This window comes from Cyprinus carpio, chromosome A5, assembly GCF_018340385.1.
Source record: "Cyprinus carpio isolate SPL01 chromosome A5, ASM1834038v1, whole genome shotgun sequence".
NCBI lineage: Eukaryota > Metazoa > Chordata > Actinopteri > Cypriniformes > Cyprinidae > Cyprinus > Cyprinus carpio.
Genome location: NC_056576.1, coordinates 18986896 through 19009102, shown reverse-complemented (window position 1 = coordinate 19009102; position 22207 = coordinate 18986896). Strand labels below are relative to the sequence as shown.

General features: G+C 36.4%; 1 protein-coding gene across 1 annotated transcript in view; it reads left to right on the top strand.

Annotated features, from left to right (window-relative positions):
• Positions 1-22207, top strand: part of LOC109090648 (GTPase-activating Rap/Ran-GAP domain-like protein 3) — a 62155-nt gene that overhangs the window by 35103 nt on the left and 4845 nt on the right. The window contains exons 3-28 of the mRNA XM_042756327.1: positions 3837-3911; positions 5680-5779; positions 8166-8284; positions 8601-8665; positions 8756-8819; positions 9183-9209; positions 9330-9405; positions 9669-9767; positions 9849-9952; positions 12568-12676; positions 12870-12915; positions 13416-13522; positions 13901-14016; positions 14966-15088; positions 15235-15309; positions 15396-15489; positions 16618-16665; positions 16843-16947; positions 17625-17741; positions 17951-18126; positions 18288-18446; positions 19017-19083; positions 19159-19266; positions 19398-19516; positions 20343-20478; positions 20777-20836. Of these exons, the coding sequence (XP_042612261.1) occupies positions 3837-3911; positions 5680-5779; positions 8166-8284; positions 8601-8665; positions 8756-8819; positions 9183-9209; positions 9330-9405; positions 9669-9767; positions 9849-9952; positions 12568-12676; positions 12870-12915; positions 13416-13522; positions 13901-14016; positions 14966-15088; positions 15235-15309; positions 15396-15489; positions 16618-16665; positions 16843-16947; positions 17625-17741; positions 17951-18126; positions 18288-18446; positions 19017-19083; positions 19159-19266; positions 19398-19516; positions 20343-20478; positions 20777-20836 (2494 nt within the window). The remainder of the gene's footprint in view (positions 1-3836; positions 3912-5679; positions 5780-8165; positions 8285-8600; positions 8666-8755; positions 8820-9182; positions 9210-9329; positions 9406-9668; positions 9768-9848; positions 9953-12567; positions 12677-12869; positions 12916-13415; positions 13523-13900; positions 14017-14965; positions 15089-15234; positions 15310-15395; positions 15490-16617; positions 16666-16842; positions 16948-17624; positions 17742-17950; positions 18127-18287; positions 18447-19016; positions 19084-19158; positions 19267-19397; positions 19517-20342; positions 20479-20776; positions 20837-22207) is intronic.

Genomic DNA, 22207 nt, shown 5'->3' with positions numbered 1-22207 from the left:
GTTTATACTTTTCATCTTTATACTTTTAATCTGTATGGAATTAAATTGTTTAAGTAGCAAAAAAAAAGTTTAAGTAGCACGAAACTTGCAGTGATTAATTTCCTGGCCCTTCTAAAAAATGAAAGTCTTGTGATAATTTTATGGTAATTGCAGTTGCCTTTGTTTGATGGTCTCATTGTATAAACTGTTCTGTGTTTCACAGTTCACCCGAAGCTTCATTCCACAGTGTAGGCTGATTTAGATTATGGAAATGTTTTCTTTTGCTTTTCCCTCAGACTCAAATGCTTTGCTTTCTCCATTTGTGCCGCTCTCCATATTCTGTCCTCATCTCATCTGTCTCTCTGCCTCTCTCTCTCACTCTATTGTGTGAGGCATGAGAACACATACAGAAGCCTTCTAAAAAGATCAATGTTACATCCCAGTCACAATAGAATTGATTCTCTTGTGCTCTCTCTTTCTTGCTCTCTCTCTCATACTTCTCTGATATTTGTGTGTGTGTGTAACCTCATGGCTTTTATCAAAACACCTGTGTGTGTGTGTGTGTGTGTGTGTTTTGAACTTTTGCTTGAGTTTGGTAGACTGTTCTGTTATTATCCTGCTATCATTAACCTCATGGCTTTTATCAAAACACCTTAATAGCACCACAAAATGTCACTGGGCAAAAAAAAAAAAAAAACAACTATCTCATGAGACACGTAATTGTGTCTCTGTGTGCTCCTGCGGTGTGTAAGTCCATTAGAGGGGATGTTGTGTATCATAGGTATGTGTCATGGGCAAATGTCAAGTTGTCTCAAGAGTTTTCAGACATGAAGAAATGTATCCACAAAACTTTTTTACAAATTTACCTACCGCTGTTTTGCAGTCAGTGTACATTCAATGTAAATTAATACAGGCTTTAATTTTCCACTGAGCTCAAATATTGCAGATACGTTTTGAATAATATTGTAACAAACGTTCATAGTCACGGGAAGAAGGAGGCGGGAACTGGTGAACATTTAAATAAAACTTTAACAAAAAAACACAAACACAACCAAAACACAAAATAAAAACCACTCGCACAAACAGAACCAAAACACAAAATAAACTCCAGGCCTGGTCCTCTCTTCTCTTTCACTGTCGTAACTCCTCTTTTTATCCTTCCGGAGCTCCTCCGTGGGACTCACGACCGGTGAGTGTTGCAGGTGTCGCTCATTTCCAATTACTTCACCGGCCTCGACCCGTTCACACGGCTCTCGGCACCGCCCCACTCGTCACAAATATATTTCATAGTGTCAATAAAATATATTAAAGTAAAATGTTTATTGACATAAATAATAAATAATCTAATACAAATATATACAAATAAAAATATAAGAAATATATTTGAAATAATTAATTGACACTGTAAAGTGTTACATATATATTAATAATTACAAAATGTCAATGTATACCACAATACCCACCCAATACAAACACCTACACCACCATCCAATACTAATACATATGATTAATCAGAAGAACAGAAGCATCATGTTCAGATATTTGAAGAAGTGGATAGTTTGTTTTCTTCACTAATATAGGATACACTTATATAAAGAACAACTTTATATAAACGAACTATTTTTTCCATTTTGGTCTTGATTTATCTCAACTAGGATGCCAAATGAGTGCTATTAAGTGATTAGTGTGAGTGCAAGAGTCTATCTAAAATCGTCTGCCTGGACTTTTGGCATTTTGAGGCCAAGGCAGGCCATCTGCCACACTCAAATACATACAACGTCAATCTCACACCCTTACAGCTAGTCTCTCTCTAGCTGCAGTGCAGCTGCAGTCTGTTTATAGCAGTTTGGTCTGCCAGATACAGAGAAGAGGGAAAAGAAAGAGAGGGAGGCAGACCAACAGGTGGAGAAGAAAGGTGGGAGGAATGTGAGGAGGAAAACAGGGTGACTGAAGAAAAAGGAAATGGGAGAGGTTCTGTGTTCTGTTGCCTAGCAACCAACATTGTTCCATCTGGGGGGATGCTGCAATTTTACTGCAAAGACCAGATTACATCGTGTCAGGTGCAAGTGATTGTCCCACATACACACACACAGTATCTGTGCAGATATACACTTTCAATGAGACTACTTCTCTTACAAATACGTGCTAAAACAGATGTGTGTGTGTGTGTGTGTGTGTGTGTGTGTGTGTGTGTGTGTGTGTGTGTGTGTGTGTGTGTGTGTGTGTGTGTGTGTGTGTGTGAGTGAGATGAAATGATCAATGCTACACACAGATCAGACACACAGGGATCACTTGCCTGTAATTAGTCTCTGATTGTGTGTGCAGCTGCTTCTGCATTCATATTGAAGGGTTTTCATGTAAACAAAGTCATCTGTGTGTGTCTGTGTTGAGTGTGTCACAGCAGATTAGCTATATGCTGCCTTTTCTCTGTCTCTCGTGTCTTTTTACGAGCATCTCTTCAGCAGTCTTAGACCTCTTAACGTTTTATAAAAAAAGAAAAACAGTGAAGACAGTTCAGTAAACTGATTTAACAGCTAAGAGGATGAAAATGAGAATGAGAGGGCCAAAAGTAAAAAAAAAAAAAAATAATTCTAATTTAATTTTAGGATTCTGAAAAGCTTTGTAACTCTGTCCACAATTGAGGCGATCATCAGTGTCAAAATGTTTTAGATGGCTAATTAAATCAAAGAAGACAGGAATTTAATTTAATAGAAGTGAAAAGGGAATCAGTTCCAATTCCAGCACTACACATCAGCCAGTGGTTCAAGAAGAAGTGTTTTATGGATTTTATGTCTGTTTTATGATGAAATAAAACATCATATGCCATTAAACTACTGTCATGATTTACACACAGTGAATTAGTGATGAAAAGGCGTGGACACATTTTTGCGGCTAACCTTGTTGCATATGCATTTGTAGGAGTTTCCCTTTCAGATGCAGAATTTATGGGAGGGGAATATGTAAATGAATTGAGCAAGGTGAATTACTAAGGTTTGCGGTAGTCAGAACGCCCAAAACAGTATCTAACACATTAACATATTTTGCGCCCATGTTATTAGTATATTACACACACCTGATTATCGTCTCTGCATGAATTTGCACTGCTCTGGGTAGATTGATCTGGTCATTATGAAAATGATCTGACTGTCCATATTCTTTAATTCATGCATTGTCAGTAGAGCAACCACATAATTTTCCTTAAATGATCTGACTGTCCATATTCTTTAATTCATGCATTGTCAGTAGAGCAACCACATAATTTCCTTTAAAAACATAAAATGTTTTTAAAGAATTGTGCTCTCACATTAATTTGCCCTGTTTAGTTTATCTGGAAGTTTTCAGGATATCTAAACATCAATAAATATTTTACATACACTACCGTTCAAAGGTTTGGTGTTGCTATGCTTTTTAATTTTTTTTAAAGATGTCTCACCAAGGCTGTAAATGTTCCAAAACCAAGTTTCATGTGTTTCACATGTGTTTTACATATTTCATATGTGATTTTGACATGTGATTCCACATGTGAAGTCCATGTGGTTATTCTGTAAGGGTAGATGTAACAGATGTAAAGGTCTTTACTGTCATTTTTGATCAACGTAATGTATCCTTGCTGAATAAAAAAAAAAATCTTGCTGACCGCAAACTTATGAATGGTAGAAATCATGTACTGCATTGAAACAAAAAGAACAATGCCACAATTTATCACTCAAATTGTTATGCTGATAATATAATTAGCAATAATAATTTAGAGAAATGCATTTTACTAGACTTTTGGACCCTGCTGTATAGCTGTATTCTATAATCTCTTTCACATGATGCAGGTGGTTTTAAGATCATGACATATTTGTCTTTCTCAGCTCATCTCTAGTGATGCAGACGGGGCCATACAGAGAGCTGGGAGATTCAGAGTGGAGAATGGTTCAATAGATGAGGTAAGATATGATGAAATATTGTACAGTGTGAAATGTGTGTCCACATGTGATGAATTGTAAAAGATCCGAAAGTGTTACAAAACTATTCTGAAAATTGCCAGGCTAGAGGTTAAACAGCTCTCATGACCATGGAGAGATTCAACAAGGGTTTGAACTCATCTGCTTGATGGCTGCGGGTTCAAGTCAGTGCAGCACTGCAGGCACGGGGGCGATACAATGTATGTAAATACATGCATAAGATGTGAAGGTGCACAGGAAGAGGAGCACAGATTAAAAGAAGTAGGAGGAAGGATGAAGAAAAGAGAAAGAGAACAGATGTATTCATGTGGCAGTGAGCAACAAATCAAAACTGCCAGCTTTTGTGTTTTGTGAGCGTGTCTGTAGGTGTTTCAATGAAACACACACACATCAGCAAAAACAACAATCGAAGCCAAGTGATTCAATCAGTCCCCAATGTTCTTGCTCTCCTATTCTCCCTCTTTTTTCCCTCTCTCTCTCTTTCCCTCCATCCACTTGTCCTTTTCATTTCAAGCACCAGACTGTAGCTATGACAACCTCCAATGCTGTATCCCACCTAAACAGACCTCTGATTGGTTGTTAATGATTTAGGGTGGACTGTCACCATAGTGTTTAGGGTTCCTAGGGTTCCTCTGAGTATATAGGGAGGCTGTTGTTTACGTCGAGTTATTTACAATTTGTCAGTGTGAAAATATCGATTGGAATTTGTGCTGGAACATGATTATTAGGTGAGCAGAGGTGTACCAGACATGTTTGTGTTTGCATGTATGTGTGCACCCTACAACAAAGCAATAAAAAAGTGAGAGTTTCAGGCTAGCTGACAAAACAGACACTTGCCCTTTCGAGCCAGTGTTGCTTTGCAGCTGAAATCTTACATTTCATCTATTTTTGTGTATATGGGACATAAAAGAATGTTTTTATGACCTTTTCTACATTGTTGTTTAGGGTGACTATACCTCATCTTTTTCCCGGACATGTTCTGGCCATGATTTCTAAATTGCCTAATTATCTGTGTTTTGTCTTTGTTTTCCTATCGTTTTTATAGTTGCTAAAGGTAATGACTGAAAAGTAGTTTGACCAATAGCTTGCAGACATTGTACATAATTGACCAATCATGGTGTGCAAGATCTACAGAGAACAGTCAAACATTGTGAATGTGCATACATAAAATGTATGAGGACTCTATAGAGAGCATGTTAATAGAAAAAAAAAAAGCCAAAACCCAGACATTTTAGGCAACTTAGAAATCATGGCTAGAACATGTCCAGGAAAAAGAGGATGCATGGTCACCCTATTGTTGTTGCAAATACTGTTGACTTGTCTTGAAGAAAATATTATTTGGCTGGCTAACATAGAGGTTTTCTTGAATTTACAAGAATGATTTGTGATAGTCTTGAGCATGCAAGCAAAAAACTGTTTAAAAAAATTAATCAGTAATGTTTTACATCATACGCCATATGTCAAAATGTGATTGTAAAGTCACATTACAGCTGCATCATTTACAGCTTCGTGCAAACTGTCTTTTTGTAAAGAAAAAAAAATTTGTGAATAAACAGACATTGTAAAAAAAACAAAAAACATTTTATATAGTAAATAAATATATATTTATATTTATATTAAATATAAATATTTCTAGCAAAAATACACAGCTAAAAATAAATATTGATCAATCATTTTTGTTGGGGCTAATGTAAATGTTGCAGGGCGAGGAAAAAAATGTATAATTCTGATTGGTTAAACTTTTCTGTAGACCTCTGACTATACGCCTGGAACATGGAGGAGAACTGATGTCCATCTGGAGAACCCGGAGTATCACACCAGATGGTACTTCAAGTACTTCCTGGGAAAAGGTGGGATTCCACTGCCAAGTACAGAGTATGCACACATACAAAGACACACACACACACACACACAGATTTGCAAATTATTTTGTATACGCATACTGTACATGCACACATATCCATGTTGGGATTTGACCAGTTCCATTTAAAAATATCTACTTAAAAATTATTTGAATTTGAACAATTTTCCAGTGTTTGCATTCTTATTCTGAGGAGAATTAAGCACCAAATACTAATGTTTTAGTATAAAAAGTGTATAAAATGCTTTAAAACTGCTTAACATTCTGCTATATGCTTCATCACTTTCTTTCTTTCTTTCTCTCCCTTCCTCACACAAAAAAACAAATACTGTTGTCCCCGCACACATTCTCGGGCAGATGCTGCATTATGTCTCTTTAATTGATTTAAATCACTGCAAATATCTTTTATTCAATGAGAGAGAGATTGAATGAGAGAGAGGGAGAGAGACCGAATACACTATAGAGGAAGGGCGGAGATGCAGAGACAGTCCAGATCTTGTCTTCTAATTGGATTTCAGCCTCTTTTCATTTGTCATCTGTGTGTTAAGCAGGTCTGTCTCAGTCCAAAATATTCTCCTCAAACAGCAGGCTTCCATCTCTGCCTTCCTCTTTTCCCTCTTTATTCTGATAGGCCAGGAATAGATCTAAATAAAGAGGCATCTTCATAGTCACGACTCTGAGGACAGTTCACATGGTCACAGCGCTTTGGTGTGGCATCTATCAGCATCATTGTGCAAGCAGCACATCAAGAAGGCACAAGTTACAATATATAGAAAAGAAAATATCCCAAAAGAAAAAAAAAATCGATTCACTCATTTTCTTGACACACTGATTAAATTCTATCTGATTCATATGCATCAGTCATGAAATATGTTAATCGTTAAACATTTTTGTTGGTCAGTAATCTATTTAATTACTACAAATCTTTTGTAAAACATAAAAAACATGAATAAATCATTACATGTGAATTAATAGCAACATCTTAGGGTGCGTCCCTTCACATACACAGTCCACTGGGAAGATCATAGACACTTTCTGTTCCATCTGCAAATACTAAAACTTTTTTTACTATGAATAAGATGAGCAATTAAGAACTGATATTTAATTGTACTGTCAATAACACAGCTATTGCTCAATGAGGAAAGCTTCATAGCAATTTTGTGTGTGTGTGTGTGTGTGTGTGTGTGTGTGTGTGTGTGTGTGTGTGTGTGTGTGTGTGTGTGTGTGTGTGTGTGTGTGTGTGTGTGTGAGAGAGAGAACACTACCATTCAAAAGTTTGGGGTCATTAAGTTTTTTTTTTTTTTAAAGAAATGAATCCTTGAATTCAGCAAGGACACAAATTGATGCAAAGTGGCAATAAAGACATAATGTTACAAAAGATTTCTGTTTTAAATAAATGCTGTTTTGTAGAAGTTTCCAAAATTCCATTTTGGCGCTTTTCCACTGCATGGAACGACTCGGCACGGCTCAGTACAGTACAGTACGGCTCGGCTCGGCACGGTTTGCATTTCCACTGCAGTTTAGTATCGCTTTAGAGAGGGCGGGATTATTTACATGTCGTTATAGTTGCGCCGCCTCTACTGCCACTACTTCTAAAAAAACTTTTTCATTCCGCGTCGCCCCATCAAGCTCTCGCTGGATCCGCTCCTCCACTATCAATGAGAGGAACGTCTGTACTTCTGCAACAGACAACGAAACTTTTTGGCTTTTTAAAAAAGGTGCGCTCGTTCAAAACAGTTGCGTTCGATCGTTGGCTGGCTGTGCTGATTTAAATCTAGCAGTTCTTTTGTGTTTGTGTTGCAAGTTCAGTGATGCAAGTAGTTACAATTCTCTCCAGCCAATCCGTGATCAGCAGAGCTTACACGTCACGTTTTGGTAATGGTACGGTTCACTTGGAACCTCAGCCGAGATGGTACTAAAAATGTATCAGGTACCAGGTACTGTACCTAATGGAAAACCCCCTAAAAGTGAACCGTACCGTGCCATACCATGCAGTGGAAAAGCTCCAAAAGAAACCTTTAAAACAGTTTTCACAAAAATATTTAGCAGGACAACTGTTTTCAAAATTGACAATAATAATGAAGGTTCCTTGAGCCTCAAATCAGCAATGAATAAATGACATTATATAATATGTGACTGCTGAAAATTCAGCTTTGCCATCACATGAATAAATGACATTATATAATATATTTAAATAGAAGACATTTCTTTTAAAATTTGACTGTATTTGTGATCCAACAAAGATCTGTGAAAGTAATTTAAGATTGAGACATTAAATACATCAACCAAATAGCAATGTGCATTGCATAGCTAATTTAAATAAAAAATGCAGAGGCATTGCAGGGATTTGCAGTGACTTTCCCTTTATTCTGTAGTTCATCAAAACTATGTGGGGACAGATGCTGAGAAGAACCCCTTCTTCCTGTCTGTGGTTCTGTCAGACCAGAACAACCAGAGGGTCCCACAGTATCGAGCCATCCTCTGGCGCAGGACGGTGAGTCAGCCACTGACAGGTAACAGCATGTGTGTGCGTCACTTGTGCTCTGTGCAGTGACTCACATAACAGATTGACCTCTTCATGAAGTGACTCTACATTGTTTGGCTCTGTTGTCTCAAAGGCCAGTATGTGAAGACCAAATGCCTAAAAAAAACATGAATAGCACACGGTATTAAATGTCACTTTCCAATGAGCAACAAGGTCTCGGTTATAAAACCCCGTTTCGTAGCCTCCAGCAATACTGGCTTGTTATGCCGTGTCATATTTCGCTTCATGTTCATATTAATTTGTGAAATGTGGCCTTCTCCTTCAGGGTACTCTAAAAATCAGCCTTCCATACAGTCCAACAAAAACACTATCAGTCAAATCTATATTAAGGTAAGTCTGTTTGTAATACATCCTTCTTGCCTGTATTTAATTTGAGTGAAATAGATTCAAATGCATTCATTTGACCCTTTCACCTTCCAGTGCCATGAATGTGGATCGTTTTGAAAAGGGCCCGAGGGAGATCCTTAACCCAGAGATTCAGAAGGTGCCCACCCACACCTGTCAATCAACATCCCGTCATCTGCTCTGTTAATTACTGTCTATTTCTGCTCTGGTTCTTTGTTCTGCTTCATAATCACGTTAGGATTCAAACGCAGGCACAATCTGAGCTGCTGTTGCTCCAGAGAGCTTTGCTTTTATGGAAATGTGTGTCGCTAATCAAAGGCGATTGTCAGTGGCATTCAGATATTTGAATGCATGAATCCGCTCTCTGTAATGTTTGTGTAACCCACACTATTAGTGCTCCTAACTGGTGTTTAGAAATTTAACCTCGATGGAAACTGAATGTTTTATTGTACAGAGATACAGTTGATGTTTTGAACTGTTTTCTTTTTTTAATTGTTGGCAGGAATTACTGGTGCTGGAGGAGCAAGAGGTGTGTACTGTCAGATTTGTGTATGAAATAAAAACAAATGACCTTCTGAATGATTTCTTTATACATTTTTGTATGAATTCCCCCTGAATGCTCATCACATGTGTTTGTATATTGTTACAGGGAAGTGTAAATTTTAAATTTGGTGTTCTTTATGCCAAAGATGGACAGCTGACAGATGATGAAATGTTCAGCAATGGTGAGCACAGAACATCTCATAACATGCTCATAATACTAAACATTTCTTTCCCTTTCTGCTGAAGACATTTGTGCTACACACACTATTGAATTATAATTAGCAACCGCCAAATAGACATTGATTTTTCTAGAACATTGTTTTAATTAGCACAATGCAATTCATTATAATTCAAATTAATTTAAGAATGTGACCAGCACAAGGTAACTCCCTTGATGTCATTTAAATTTATTAATGCTCTGTGTTTTTTTTTTTTTTTTTTTCAGAATCAGGAAGTGAGACTTTCGACAGATTTCTGAATCTCCTTGGCGACTCGATCTGTCTGCAGGGCTGGGCAGGGTATCGCGGAGGACTGGATACTAAGAGTAGGACAAATACACATTTAAAAAATTTTTAAAGTGAATTTTGCACATTCATGTTTTTTTTCTATCTCCCTCTCTGTTTAGATGACACTACAGGAATAAATTCCATCTACACAGTCTATCAGGGTCATGAGCTCATGTTCCATGTTTCCACCATGTTACCTTATTCTAAAGAGAACAAGCAACAGGTAAGTTGTGGCTTAACATAAGCTACATAACACACAGCTGGGTACCATAATGTTTTTCGACCGATTTTATTTATTTATTTTTTTACACTACCATTCAAAAGTTTGGGGTATGTAAGATTTTAAATGTTTCTGAAAGAAGTCACCAAGGCTGCATTTATTTGATCATGAATACAGTAAAATATTAATATTGTGAAATATTTGCACGGTTTGTAACTTTTTAAAAGTTTTTTTAATTTTATGTGTCCTTACTGAATAAAAGCATTAATTTCATTAAATAAATAAATAAAAATCTTACTAACCCCAAACTTTTGAGCAATCCAGCGGTTTTATACATCAGTCAGTCCTGAATATATATCAGACAATAATGAATATTTAATTTTAAATGCTTATTACCTTTCTTATTATTTTTACATTTAGATTACCTTTGTCATCATTTAAAGCTCTCTTAGAGTTAACCTTCGAACACACCAATAATTTAATTACACTGTTAAATGTGATTTTAACACTGTACATTATAATTTTGTGCTGCCCAAATTCAATAGACGAAATGGTATAGAATTTTAATATCTGTCATACATCAGTTATCAACCATAGCATGACAATATTTACCAGATTTTCATATCGTCAGTATCATTATCAGCCCATTTCTGATATGATCACTATCCAAATGGGATTTTCTAAAACCAGTCATGTCCAAATAGACACGACTAAAGACGCATTCTGGTTCCAGTAACCAAACAAAAACAACACATCTATGTAAATCTACAAATAGAATGAGAGAAAGACAAATAGAGGGCAGAGGACACAGACAGAGAGGAGGAGGAATCAAAGAGAAATCTGAATGATAGTGAGATCGAGAGAAGGGAGCTGCATGTGTTTGTTGAGGCACAAAGGAGGCAGTCTGTAGCTCAGTAGGTGGTGAGGGGAAAACAGGCTATATTTAACATCCAAAAGCACTGGACATCACAGCGGTCGGTCTCTTCCCCTCTTTTCTCCATTGCTTTTCTCCATCCCCCTTCCCCCCTCAGCTCCTTATCCTGATTACATCAAACGTCAATCACTTTACTCTCTCTCACTTCATATCCCTCTCTTCTCTTGATCATATCACACAGTAATCCTTCTTTCTCTTTCTCTCCTTCTGTTTCTCACTTTTTCTATCAGATCATATGTCTGATTGAGTACAAGTAGTGCTCTTGTGCAGTGGAGTGCTTGTGGAAGCATTCACGATAGCAGGATTTTCAAAGTATTTCTGTCGGTTCAAGGTCTCGGCATTCTACAGCCGAGAGCCTCTTCAGCCCTTCATGTCAATAACTACCTTTACCATTGCTGAACCGCTCATGAAATGAGCAGGAAAGCTGATGCGCTCTAAAAGTCTCTTGCTGAGCCATAAAAGCATGCAGACAAACCAAACAGTCAGAAGACTCAGAAATCAAGTAGAGTTCACATGGAAGAGTGAGCAAAAAAAAAAAAATCTTAAAGGGAGAGTTGACCAAAAAAAAAAAAAAAAAAGTAATAAGAATGAAAATTCAGTCATCATTTTCTCACCCTCACGTCGTTCCAAACCCGAATGAGTTTCTTTCTTCTGTGGAACACAAAAGAAGTATTTAAGAACCTTTACAGCTATTTTCCATCAAGGACAGTTCATAGTGAATTCATAGCTCCAAACAAAAAAAAAACATATCATACAAGCACCATAAAAGTGAAAGGTGCTATGCAATTATATTGGTCTGATGATATTTTCTTCTTCTCTGCAGTAAAATGACTTTTCTTGAGGCAAAGCCAAATAATTGTTTTTAGGACATTTTATTTACAATTTTGGAAATTTTATACATGTTATTCACAAAAATTCTACTGTGGCATGAACACCATACGAGTTTGGAAGAACTTGAGGGTGAGCAATTTTTTGGGGTTAACTGACTGATCTTAGAAGGCTCAACCCTGCTTGTCAGATGCTAGAAACATGTGGGAGTCAGTCATGAAAGCCTGTTGGTATTGTTCAAGTGTTACACAGTATGTCATTGGAAGGATGCTCTTGTGTAAGGAATAGAGGGGAAGTGGCGGAGAATCATAATTGAGCTCTCAGTAGAAATGAAGCTGTCACTGCAATAAGTAAATATTCATTCCTGTCACAGCTCACGGTCACACCCATGTATTTGTGTCTGGATGTGTGTGTGTGTGTGTGAGAGAGAGAGGGAGAGAAAGAATGAGAGAGATACTGGTGGAGAGGGGCAGGTGAAAAGCAGCCATGTAGTAATTGAGCTTTAAGGGGATGTTTTATGTGTGTGTGTGTGCTCTTGAGATAAAAGATAAATGCTCCTTTCCAACCATAATGGTCCAGACTCATTAACAAGCTCAATTATGCTTTCTAGCTAACAGGCTCGAGGTGTCAGAGGTCATATAGTAGCTTTTGAATGTCCACACATGCGCACAGGCCAAACACACCAACAAACCCACACACATAGGCATGTGCCCTTTTCAAAATGAAACTTATATCCTTCATTTGTTCATACTGGAGAGAAATAAAAGGGTTTAATACTTTCAGGAAACAAAAAAAGCCTTTTGAAATGTGCTTCATGAATGCATGATTATAGCTTTCATTATTGTACTCTGTACAGGTAGAGAGGAAGAGACACATTGGGAACGACATTGTGACCATTGTGTTTCAGGAGGGAGATGACACCTCTCCGTCCTTCAAACCCTCTATGATTCGCTCCCATTTCACACGTATCCTTCATCCTCAAGCTGAGTGGAAATGATACAATGAGTCACTCAATGACAGTGATTAGGCTATTTATTGGTGATGTTTTTTTTCTTTACAAGACAAAAGTTCAAAAATACATATAAATTAATTTAGATTTTTGTGTAAATTAGTTTTGCACATCAAGCAATTCTGTGATTTCCTTTACGTACCTTACAGATATTTTTGCCTTAGTTCGATATAATAGCCAGAATGATAGTTACAGGTAAATACGTTTATTTGTATATTAAAAGTGTGTTAAATGTTGTTTCAATAATATATTAAATATTATTATATTGTATATACACTACTGGTCAAAAGTGTGGGTTAAGTAAATGAATACTTTTATTCAACAGGGATGCATTGAATTGATCAAAAATAAAAGTAAAACAAAAGATTTCCCATTTCAAATGATTCTTGTTCTTTTGACCTTTCTATTCATCAAAGTATCCTTTAAAAAGTATGATGAGCTCTACTATTAAGCAGCACAACTGTTTTCAAAGTCAGCATATTACAATGTTTTCTGAAGGATCATGTGACACGGAAGAAGTAGCGGCTTTGTCTTCACAGGAATAAATCATATTTTAAAATATATTCAAACAGAAAAGTTATTTTACATTATAATACTATTTTAGACTTACCCTAACCCTAACCCTAACCCTAAAAAAAAACTACTTGAATGGTAGTGTATATTATTTGTATCTTAATCATTTTGTTATGTTGCAGGTTGAAGATTTTCTCAGAGGAGAGTGTGCCACTGTTTGGCCCTCCCCTCCCTACCCCACCAGTGTTCACAGACCACCAGGAGTTCAGGGACTTTTTACTAGTTAAATGTTAGTAAATTCACCAGTACATAGAGCTGTAGACAGTATGAAATCAGTTGTTTTCATAATCTTTAACCAAAATGTAACAACATTTTTCTGCTGATGTATCCAAGCCATATCACAGACTATGTTTCATGTCACAGTGAATTTTTTTTCGCAGTCAAAAATAGATTAGATTAGATGCATTCATGTTGTCTGCAGCACACAGATCTCCTGTTAGAATGTACACCTGTGCTTTTCTCTTGCCAGCTTTAATGATTTGTTTTGGCTCATGAACTCCAAAAGCAGATGCTTTCATTAAACAGACCTTGTAAAATGTGTCATGCTGTTTCCTAAGGGTAATTCTGTTACATAAAACTGCTACCTTTATCCCTCTGTCTCCTATAGTAATAAATGGAGAAAAAGCCACTCTTGAGACCCCCACTTTTGCTCAGAAACGTCAGCGTACGCTGGACATGCTGATTAGATCCCTGTACCAGGATCTCATGCCTGACATGCCCAAGGTATGGACACAGTGTTTCTCAATCAGGCGGCCTCAGCAAACTTCCAAGGGGACCTCAAGATATATATATATATTATGAGGAAGCCAAATTTTGAAAGTGTGATTCCTAGACCTGAAAATACAACCTTTTAATTCCATTAACTTTTTTTTTTTTTCAAAATGAATGCACATTTAACTAGTTATGCCAAGCTCTAAAATATTTTTTTGGTTAGAAATTGTAAACAAAATATAAAAAAAAAAAATCCTATCCACTAAGTTACAAAGAAGAGCCATGGGGCCTTTAAATATTATTGTGGACAATGAGGGGCCTTGGAGTCAAAAAGGTTGAGAAGCACTGGTTTAGCACAATACTTTTCTGTATTTCACTACGTATATCCTCAAACTTTTACCTCAATTAATTTTTCTGCCATATATTTTCAGTTTCTTCACACATTTATCTTTTAGTCTATACCCACTAGTATACCACTCTTCCAAAGCACTGAGCTTTTAAATGCCCTTTAATTCTGTTGCAGTCCCCTGTTAGCTGGAACAAGAGATGGACATCTTAGATTAGTCAGGTCTTTATCAAAAAGAATCACAAATGAGTATTGTATAGTATACATCGTTGAGAATCAAGAACAGGTCCCATTTATTTTAATGTTATTTTTTTAACAAATTAATAAAACAACTCAAGTCAGGTCTTTATCAAAAAGAATCACAAATGAGTATTGTATAGTATACATCTTTTTAAAAAGGGGAAAGGATCTGTTGAAAGAGTTATTAACAGAACTCACGGAACAAGTATTGTGAAGTAGAATCAGAATTTGAACATTATTTCATTCCTATCTCTATCTGCGATGGCTGGTAATGTATAGTGGTGTAAGAACTTGTTAGTTTCTGCTTTGCTCTGTCTTTCTGGCTATTTCTGGGTCAGTCTCTCAGACCCATCTTTATCTGTACCGCTCCTGTAGGTTCCCTTCTCTCCGCAGAACATGCTGAACCGACGCTCGTTCAGCGATGTACTGCCAGAGTCTCCCAAATCCGCCCGTAAAAAAGAGGAGGCACGTCAGGCTGAGTTTGTTCGAGTGGGACAGGTAGGATCTATAACTAAGAATTATATATATATATATATATATATATATATATATATATATATATATATATATATTTATGAATGTATGAATGAAAGTTAATGTCACAATATGAGTAATGTTATTTATAACTATAATATTGTGTCCAGGCCTTGAAGCTGAAAACTATAGTTCGAGGGGATGCACCCACCAGTCTAGTCACCACTGGCCTTTGCAGGAAAGAGGTGAAGAGGGCAAGAGGAAAGTGAGATGGATGCTGTTATTTTGCTTATGGTTCATCTCTAACTGTTTGTTGCTATGTTCTCTGCAGCCATGGGAGTCACAGTCGTTCTGCAGTAGCTTCCCGTATGATATAGTCTGTGGAGATTCATGGGGACAGTCATTACTGGTCGCCACAGAAATTGGTCAGTGTAGCAGTTTTCTTAAAAATGACATGTAAACAGACTGAATGTAACTATCACCTGATTTTTATTTTTATTTTTTTTTATTATTAATTAATTATTAATTGATTATTATTGATTATTTCTTTTTGAAATGTATGGAAAAATGTGAAACACAAAAAGAAACTGTGACGCTGCTTTTTTTCCAAGCAGGGGCTGTCAAACTTATAAATGAAAAAAGCACAAAAATACTAGTGCCAGCAATTTGTGCACCAGGTTTCAACGTGAACATCCTGCTTAACATTTTTTTGTGGTCTATGGAAGAAAGAAAATCAAACAGGGTTGGAACGTGAGCATGAAAAAATGAAATATACACTACCATTCAAAAGGGGGTCGGTAAGATTTTTTAATGTTTTTGACAGAAGTCTCTTACGCTCACTCAGGCTGCATTTATTTAATCAAAAATACAGTAAAAACAGGAATATTATATAATATTTTTACAATTTAAAACAGTTTTCTATTTTAATGTTTTAAAATGTAATTTATTCCTGTGATGGGAAAGCTGAACAGTCTTCATTGTGACAATCCTTCAGAAATCTTTATAATATGCTGTTTTGTTGCTCAATAAATATTTCATTAAATTATCCGCGTTGAAATCTGTTGTGTGTCAGTACTGATAGCCTCATGGCAGCATGCCAATATATAGCACCATTGTGCTACGGGCGTTTCTAGTTTGAATCCCTGACCGTGGACCTTTCCCGATCCCGATCCCGTCCCCTTCTCTCTCTCCCACTTTGCTTCCTCTCAATACTTACTGTCCTATCAAAAATAAAGGCTAAAAGGCAGAAAATAAAATTAAAAGGAAAGAAACAAAACACTTGTGCTGCTTTTTCAGGATTTTTTTCATGAATAGCATTCGATGAACAATCCTTTTTTTTTCAGGATTCTTCAAAAGAACATTTATAATAGAATTTATAATAGAAACATTCTGTAACATTATAGATCACTTTAATTGCACTCTTGATCAATTTAATATGTCCTTCCTAGATAAAAGTATTAAATTCTTTAAAAAACAAACAAACTTACTGACCCCAGACCCTTGAACGGTAGTGTACATCGCACTTTTTTGAAACTAAAAAAATGAAATCTGATCACCTCTGTCTTTCCTTTTAGCCTCAGATCCACTCTTCTCCAGTGCAGGTATGTAATGCAAAACCACAACACTACAGTAGAAATAAATGCTTATAAATAATATTACAAAAAAGCCCAGTAATGATAGTTATCAAATGTGTCTGTTAATCAAAGCAAGTGTATCTCAGTGGAGGATTGAGATACCATGCAAACCACAAACTATTCTTGCTTTGCATGCTGGTCTAGATTCACCAACCCTGCCTCCGGTGCAGGTATTTGACAAAACCTTGACTGTAAAACAAATGCACGTGCTTGAACCTCAGGACCTCCTCATTGCAAGAGCAGATAAGGGTAAGATATGTGTTTGTTTTTATATTTATATGAACATATGATTATGGCACTGTTCTTATGTGGGTTGAAGAAAGGGTGTAAAATGATCTGCCAAAAGAGAGAGAGCGTGAGAAAGAAAGAGGCCAAAGCAAAGCGGCAAATGAAACTCTTGGTATTCGCTCTAATGAGCATCTTCAGCCAACAGGGACTAGCACAAAATGGTATCTCCAACACACACACAGGCACTATCTCTGGTTTGCATTGTCTAGCTCATTATAAAGAGAAGCCCAGTGTAGAGATCCATGTAATTTAGAGTCTGCCGCCATCTTCTATTCTGATCATTAGTTCAAGACAGTGTACAGCAAACTCTCACTGTTATTGGAAAGCTCAGCTTGTGCGGAGGGAAAATAATGAATCCATTATCACCTCGGTCACCAAGCAACTTTCATTCACTATGCATTTGAAAACCAAACATGTTGCATAAGCTGAGATGTTATTCAGTTTGATGAGATGGGTCTCTCATTTGTTGCTAGCCTTTTGCCATATAGTAACATTACTGAAAACTGTTGTTTGTAGAATTTACTGAACAGTAAGAATTAATCACACTCATTTGAATATTTAAACTTAACCAGAGTGTTTTTACATCAAATTAAGCTTTAAGTTCTATTGCTTAATATCCAATTTCCACTTTGTTGCAGGGAAAGACGCTCGACTGTATGTTTACCGACTGAGCACGCTCAAACGAGGGATCGAAGAGCGGCAGCTTGTCCGCACCAAGTGTGACAGTCGAGAGAACAAGCTGGAGAAAACCAAAGGTACGAAAGAAAGATTCAGTCATCACCCACCCAAATAAACTAGAAATATGAGTTCAAAATTAAAATAAAAATAAAATTACAATATTTCAATAAATAAAAATATACAAGCCAATATCTAAATTAAATTAAATAATTCAAATTTGTAGTTTCTTGAAGTTTTTAATAATTAGCTAATAAAGCAATCAAGTAACAGAAATGTGTTTCCTCAGGCTGCCATCTCTACTCCATAAACACACATCATGGGGTGGAGCTCAGAATCGTTGTGGCGATAAGAAACAAGCTCCTTCTGATCACCAGGAAACAGTCACGCCTCGATTGCCTCAGCTCTATCGCTACAGTCACGGGGACCACTGACTCACCTGTGGAAGATTTCCAATACATACGAGTAGGACACAGATTCAGCATGGATTCTCACACATCATGCATTGAAGTTTGCTGTTTAAGTTAATTGTAATTTACTGCAGCTTATAGGAAGAGTTCTCACAGACATTTAGCTACTTTTCAAAAGCTCTCATCATTTCGGATGCTTGCTGTCCCCTGTCTTAGGAGATCTGCTTATGTGACTCCCCGGTGGTCATGGCCCTGGTCGATGGCCCAACAGGAGAGAATGATCACATGATCTGTGTGGCCTACAGACATCAGTTTGACTTGATCAATGAGAGTACAGGAGACGCCTACAGACTACACCATGTAGACTCCAACCGGGTGAGAAACAGCCACTTGATTACAAACATACACTACCATTTAAAAGTTTGTGGTCAAGTAAGAAAAGAATTGACTGTAAAGATATTTATAATGTTACAAAAGATTTCTATTTCAAATAAACACTGTAGATTTGGACTATTCATCAAAGAATTCAGACAAAAATGTATCACATTTTTCACAAAAATATTAAGCAAATATTAACTGTTTTGAACACTGATAATAGTAAGAAATGTTTCTCAGTCACCAACTCAGCATATAAAATTATTTGTGAAGGATCATGTGATACTGACGACTGGAGTAATGGCTGCTGAAAATTCAGCTTTGCCATCAGGAATAAAAAACTTTTTAAAATGTATTAAAATAGAAAAACGTTAAATTGTAATATTTTGATTAAAAAAAAATCAGCTTAGGTGAGCAGCAGTGTACGCATTCATTTACACAATATAACACAATCCAGATATCCTTCCTTTTATCAGTACTATACAGCAGTTCTGTGTACCACTGTATTATACAGTTCAGCTGCTTTCAGTTTTTGATTTGGTAACATGAGTGTCTATTACTTTTTTCCAGGTGAACTTTGTTGCTGCCATAGATGTGTATGAAGATGGAGAGGCTGGACTACTTCTTTGCTATAACAGTGAGTGTCTATTAAAATGTCAGTGACTGTATCTGTGTAGTCAGATCCTCTAAAGCTATACTTCTCTTTCAACAGATATTTGCATCTATAAGAAGGTGTGTCCGTTTAACGGTGCAACACCTATGATTCAGCCCAACACTTCAGAGTTCCATTTCAGCTGGAACCAAATGCCCAACGCTATTGGTCAGTACCTTTAGGATCTTGAATATTCTTTATTATTATTATTCATTTTTCTACAATTCAACAATCATTTTGCATTTGTATTAGTGGAAATAATTACAAATCTCTCTTTTATGTCACTTCCTTTGTCACAGTGTGTGCATTCCCATATATACTTGCATTCACCACTGACTCCATAGAGATCCGGCTAGTTGTTAATGGCAACCTAGTATATACAGCTGTCGTTCCAGAATTGCAACTGACTGCGTCCAGAGTAAGTGTTTTAGCCTTAAGGTTCTACCTATGAATACCATTGTATAGCTGTGTATATATAAACGGTGTAAATTACATTTTTATTTTGTAATAATTTAAGTTAAGTCAAATTAAAATGGGGTCTGCAGCATTTTCGAAAGTCTCCGTTTTCGAGGGTCGAAAACGCAGGGCTAGTGTAAAAGACAAAAGCTATGCATTTTAAAACGAAAACGCACTAGTGTAAACGTAGCCTACATCTACTATAATACTATACTCTATAGAGTACTTTTCAAAAGATTTTGCTCATCAATGCTCACCGAGACTGTATTTATTTCATTGAAAATGCAAAAAAAAAATAAATATAAAAAAAACATAAAATAACCATTTTCCATTTTAATATATTTTAAAATGTAATTCATTCACGTGATGGCAAATTTGTCATTATCAATTTAAAAAAAAAAACTAAAAATTTTTGTGGAAACCGTAATTTTTTTTCAAAATTCTTTGATGAATAGTGAGTGTAAAAGAACATAATTTAATTTATTTTTTTTGGGGGGGGGGGGGGGGAAAAAATATAAAAGTCTTTACCGACACTCTCAATTTAATGCATCTTTTCTGAAAATAAATTAAATAAAAAATCTTATTGACCACAAACTATTGAATGGTAGTGTACACTCTATTAGAAAAGAGTTAACACAGATTTAACAACAGCAGAAAATGTTTTAATGACGGTATCATCTCTTTTATATGATGCATTCTTCTGTATGACAATAAATTATACATTTATCAATCAGGTCATATTTCTCATTGTTTTTATCTTGTTATTTCTTCCTCTCTTTTTTCTGTAGTCTGATATCTATTTCATCTCATCAGCACCTATAAACTCTGCCTCTAACTGTAGCTCCAGAGACACTAGTTCCCAGAGTTCCCCTCAGACTCCCACCGGCTACGAGATGCCCGTCTTCCCTTCACCGCTTGGAGATGGTAGGCTTCTGCTCTTGATAGAACATGTACACATTCTACCTTACTGATTAAACTGAATTCCCATGCTACTCAACTTAATATAGAAGTTAAACTTGGGTATTTGCGTTCATATTTTAGAATGTGTGATATTAGGTGACTATTAGGTGAAGTATATGATGTTATATTTCTTCTGTTTAAGGATAGCGAGTTTCATATGCGAGTCGTCAACCTGTGTTTGTGTATTGTCTTACAATGCATTGGTCTTTAAATCTGTGCATGGGTTGGGTTGATATATTGCTCTTTTCCATCCCTGGTCCAGATTGTATTCGGATTCCCTACGGCACCAAGCTATCCCTCTACATGTCTAAAGACTCTGAAGGTACTGCAGGCGCTTCTGTTGCCTACATTTCCCATGCTGCCTCACTAATGCACATTACCACGGAGACTCACGCTGTCTTTTATTTAATTAACAGACGCATGTAGCCGGTGTTGAGTGAAATATGCAGCTAACATAATGTGTCCCTTCCTTCTTGCAGTCTCACAGAAAGAATGAAAAAAAATCAGAGAGCGAGAAATGGTGACATGAGGAGAAAAAAAGATGAACAGTGGAGAGAAACAGAAGTGAATGAGATAGAGAGGTGGGAGAGGAAATCAATAGACAGACAGAGACAGATACATAGAGGCTGAACAGACGCTTTAGGGAAATGGGACACATTTGCTGGAGCATGAGTTACAGATCGCTGTGTCACCATGGATACTTTTGTCTGAGCCCCTCTTCATACATACACACACAGTCTGGACGGCCCTCCAGAGCTTGGCACTTTTGTCTACACACAAGGCCTGAAGAGGGCCTTCAAAGGGGCTGTGACAAAATCCACATCCTGGTGTTTTCAAACATCCAGTCTGTGGCTGCCATTTTTGCACCATGGGAAATAACATACCATTACTCATCTCAACATAATGTTCACAATGCAACAAGACTGCGTTGTACACAAATTTATAACACTTTACTGTAAGGCTCAATTTGTTAACCTTAGTTAATTCATTTGGTATCGTGAAGTAAAAATGAACAGTACTTTTACAGCATTTAATAATCTGTTCTTTCTACATAGACATTCCTAACATTTCAAGCTGTATAAACTAAAATCAGTGTTTTCCCCACAAAAATGAATTAATAATTAACAATGCTATATTTATGAATTAACATTAACCTGGATTAATAAATGATGTAAATGCATAATGCATTAGCCTAATCTGATTTCACCTTATTGTAAAGTGTTACCATTTCTTGTTGTATGTTTTTTTTCCTTTCAATCTGTTTATAACAAATTTGATTATTTTTATTGTTATTATTACATTTTTATATTATTATTTTACATATACTACCGTTTGGGGTTTGGTAAGATTATATATAGATTATGTATTTTTCTGTCCCATGGTACAAAAATGACTCTGGAATACTTTCAGTGTATTCCAGACACACGCATGTATTTATAATTAAATAGTCCTGTGTTTGATTTTGGCTCTCTAATAGTTTGAAATTAACTTAAAAGGGGAAGCATCCTTCCTCGCCTGGAAATATGTGTATGCTGCTGGACACTGCCATGTCTCAGATGCTTGCTCTTTTATCTAACATGACCACAGTTTTCAAGATTCTTGTTTGTTGATACTAAAAATATGTGTGAATTATTTGCTCTGAATCAATATGCCTGTAAAAAAAAAAAATGTCAATACTGCTAGTACTAGTAAC